The 2,080-nt window shown below is 42.5% G+C and overlaps 1 protein-coding gene across 1 annotated transcript; it reads right to left on the reverse strand.

The window, feature by feature from the left end:
• Nucleotides 1–377: 377 nt before the first annotated feature.
• LOC102423439 (gastrula zinc finger protein XlCGF57.1-like) lies at nt 378–2,068 on the reverse strand. The gene is given in 2 exon segments (XM_014446547.2): nt 378–761; nt 763–2,068. Coding segments are annotated over 2 exon segments (1,392 nt in total). The 5' UTR covers nt 1,932–2,068; the 3' UTR covers nt 378–538.
• Nucleotides 2,069–2,080: the final 12 nt, after the last annotated feature.

Raw genomic sequence — 2,080 nt, forward strand, 5'->3', positions numbered from 1 at the left:
GGAATCAACACCTGGAACAATTCATCACAGCATAATGTGAGAAGCACATGTCCCTGAAAGAGGCAGCACTTCTTAGTTGAGGACGGGTGCCCTGGATGAACCCTGGGTCAGGTGCATTACCTCCACAGAGATAAAGGAATGAAGATCCTGTCAGGAGCTGGAATAATCATAATGTTCTCAAGCACAAGAGAGAACACAGAATACATTTCCCCTGAGCACACAGGGGTTGGGACTGATACACAGTCTTCAGGTGAGCCAGGTGGTAGGGGGGAAATCTCTTCAGCCACAAATCAATCGGGCAGAAGATCTGTGCATGTTACCAGGTGCAATGCACTCCTTCAAGCCTCAGTTGTATAGGAAACTTATGCGGAATCTAGTACAGTGTATGTCCCATTAAAAGGGTTTAAATTCCGGAAAATAGTTCCCAAATAGTGGCCTTCAGTGTTATTATTCAAGTGAATAAAATAAAACATTCTGTGCAAATTTAACACTTCTCTCCACTGTGACCTCTCAGATGTTTAATAAGACTAGATTTTTCTCAAAAACACTTTCCACATGCAGTACACTCATATGGCTTCTCTCCAGTGTGAACTCTCTGGTGTTTAATGAGTTTACTTCTTTCACTGAAGGACTTCTCACATTCAGTACACTGATATGGCTTCTCTGCAGTGTGAACTCTCAGATGGCTAATACGGTTAGATTTTTGGCTAAGAGACTTCCCACATTCAGTACACTCATACGGCTTCTCTCCGGTGTGAACTCTGGTGTTTAATGAGTGTGCTCCTCACACGGAAGGATTTCCCACATTCAGTACATTCATATGGCTTCTCTCCAGTGTGAACTCTCTGGTGTTTAATGAGTGTACTTCTTTCACTGAAGAACTTTCCACATTCAGTACACTCATATGGCTTCTCTCCAGTGTGAACTCTCTGGTGTTTAATGAGTGTACTTCTTTCACTGAAGAACTTTCCACATTCAGTACATTCATATGGCTTCTCTCCAGTGTGAACTCTGAGATGTCTAATAAGGCTAGATTTTTGGCTAAAAGACTTCCCACATTCAGTACACTCATGTGGGTTCTCTCCACTGTGAACTCTCAGATGTTTAATAAGCTTAGATTTTTCACAAAAAGACTTTCCACACTCAGTACACGCATACAGCTTCTCTCCAGTGTGAACTCTCAGATGATTAATAAGCTCAGATTTTTTGCGAAAAGACTTCCAACATTCAGTACACACATATGGCTTCTCTCCAGTGTGAACACTCTGGTGTTTAATAAGTGTACTTCTTTCACTGAAGAATTTTCCACATTCAGTACATTCATATGGCTTCTCTCCAGTGTGAACTTTGAGATGTCTAATAAGGTTAGATTTTTGCCTAAAAGACTTCCCACATTCAGTACACTCATATGGCTTCTCTCCAGCGTGAACTCTCTGGTGTTTAATGAGTGTACCTCTTTCACTGAAGGACTTTCCACATTCAGTACACTCATATGGCTTCTCTCCAGTGTGAACTCTAAGGTGTATAGTGAGGTGAGCCCTTCGATGAAAGGACTTCCCACATTCACTACACAGATACAGCTGTTCTCTAGGGTGAACTCTCTTATATCCAATGATGTTAAAGATTCGTCTAAAAACTTTCCTACATTTGTTACACTCATAAATCATTTCTCCAGAATATGCACCCTGACATTGAACAACTTTCAGGTTGTGGCTGGCAGCATTTTCACAGTCACCCCACTGGTGATGACTTTTTTTATCAAGAAATTCCTGTGAAATCTCACTGCCACAGTGTAGCTCCTCAGTTTTGAGAATGGCCTGGTGCTGGGGAAGCTCTGAGTTGCATTGCAAGTCTTCCCCAACCTCCCTGCTGGTTGAAGGCACTGAAGATAAGTAGACGCTGCACCTGCTCACATAGGATGCCCTGACCATAGCTTGTTTCCAGGGCTCCTCCCCACATTTATTCCTCTGTTCCTGGTGAGGGTTTGCCCTAAAATAGAAGTCTCCAAGATATGCATCAGTACAGAAGGCTTTCTGCTCAAAGTATGCTGCATGTGACCCAGTCAGGTGAAAAATATGTT

Source organism: Myotis lucifugus, unplaced genomic scaffold, assembly GCF_000147115.1.
Source record: "Myotis lucifugus unplaced genomic scaffold, Myoluc2.0 scaffold_550, whole genome shotgun sequence".
NCBI lineage: Eukaryota > Metazoa > Chordata > Mammalia > Chiroptera > Vespertilionidae > Myotis > Myotis lucifugus.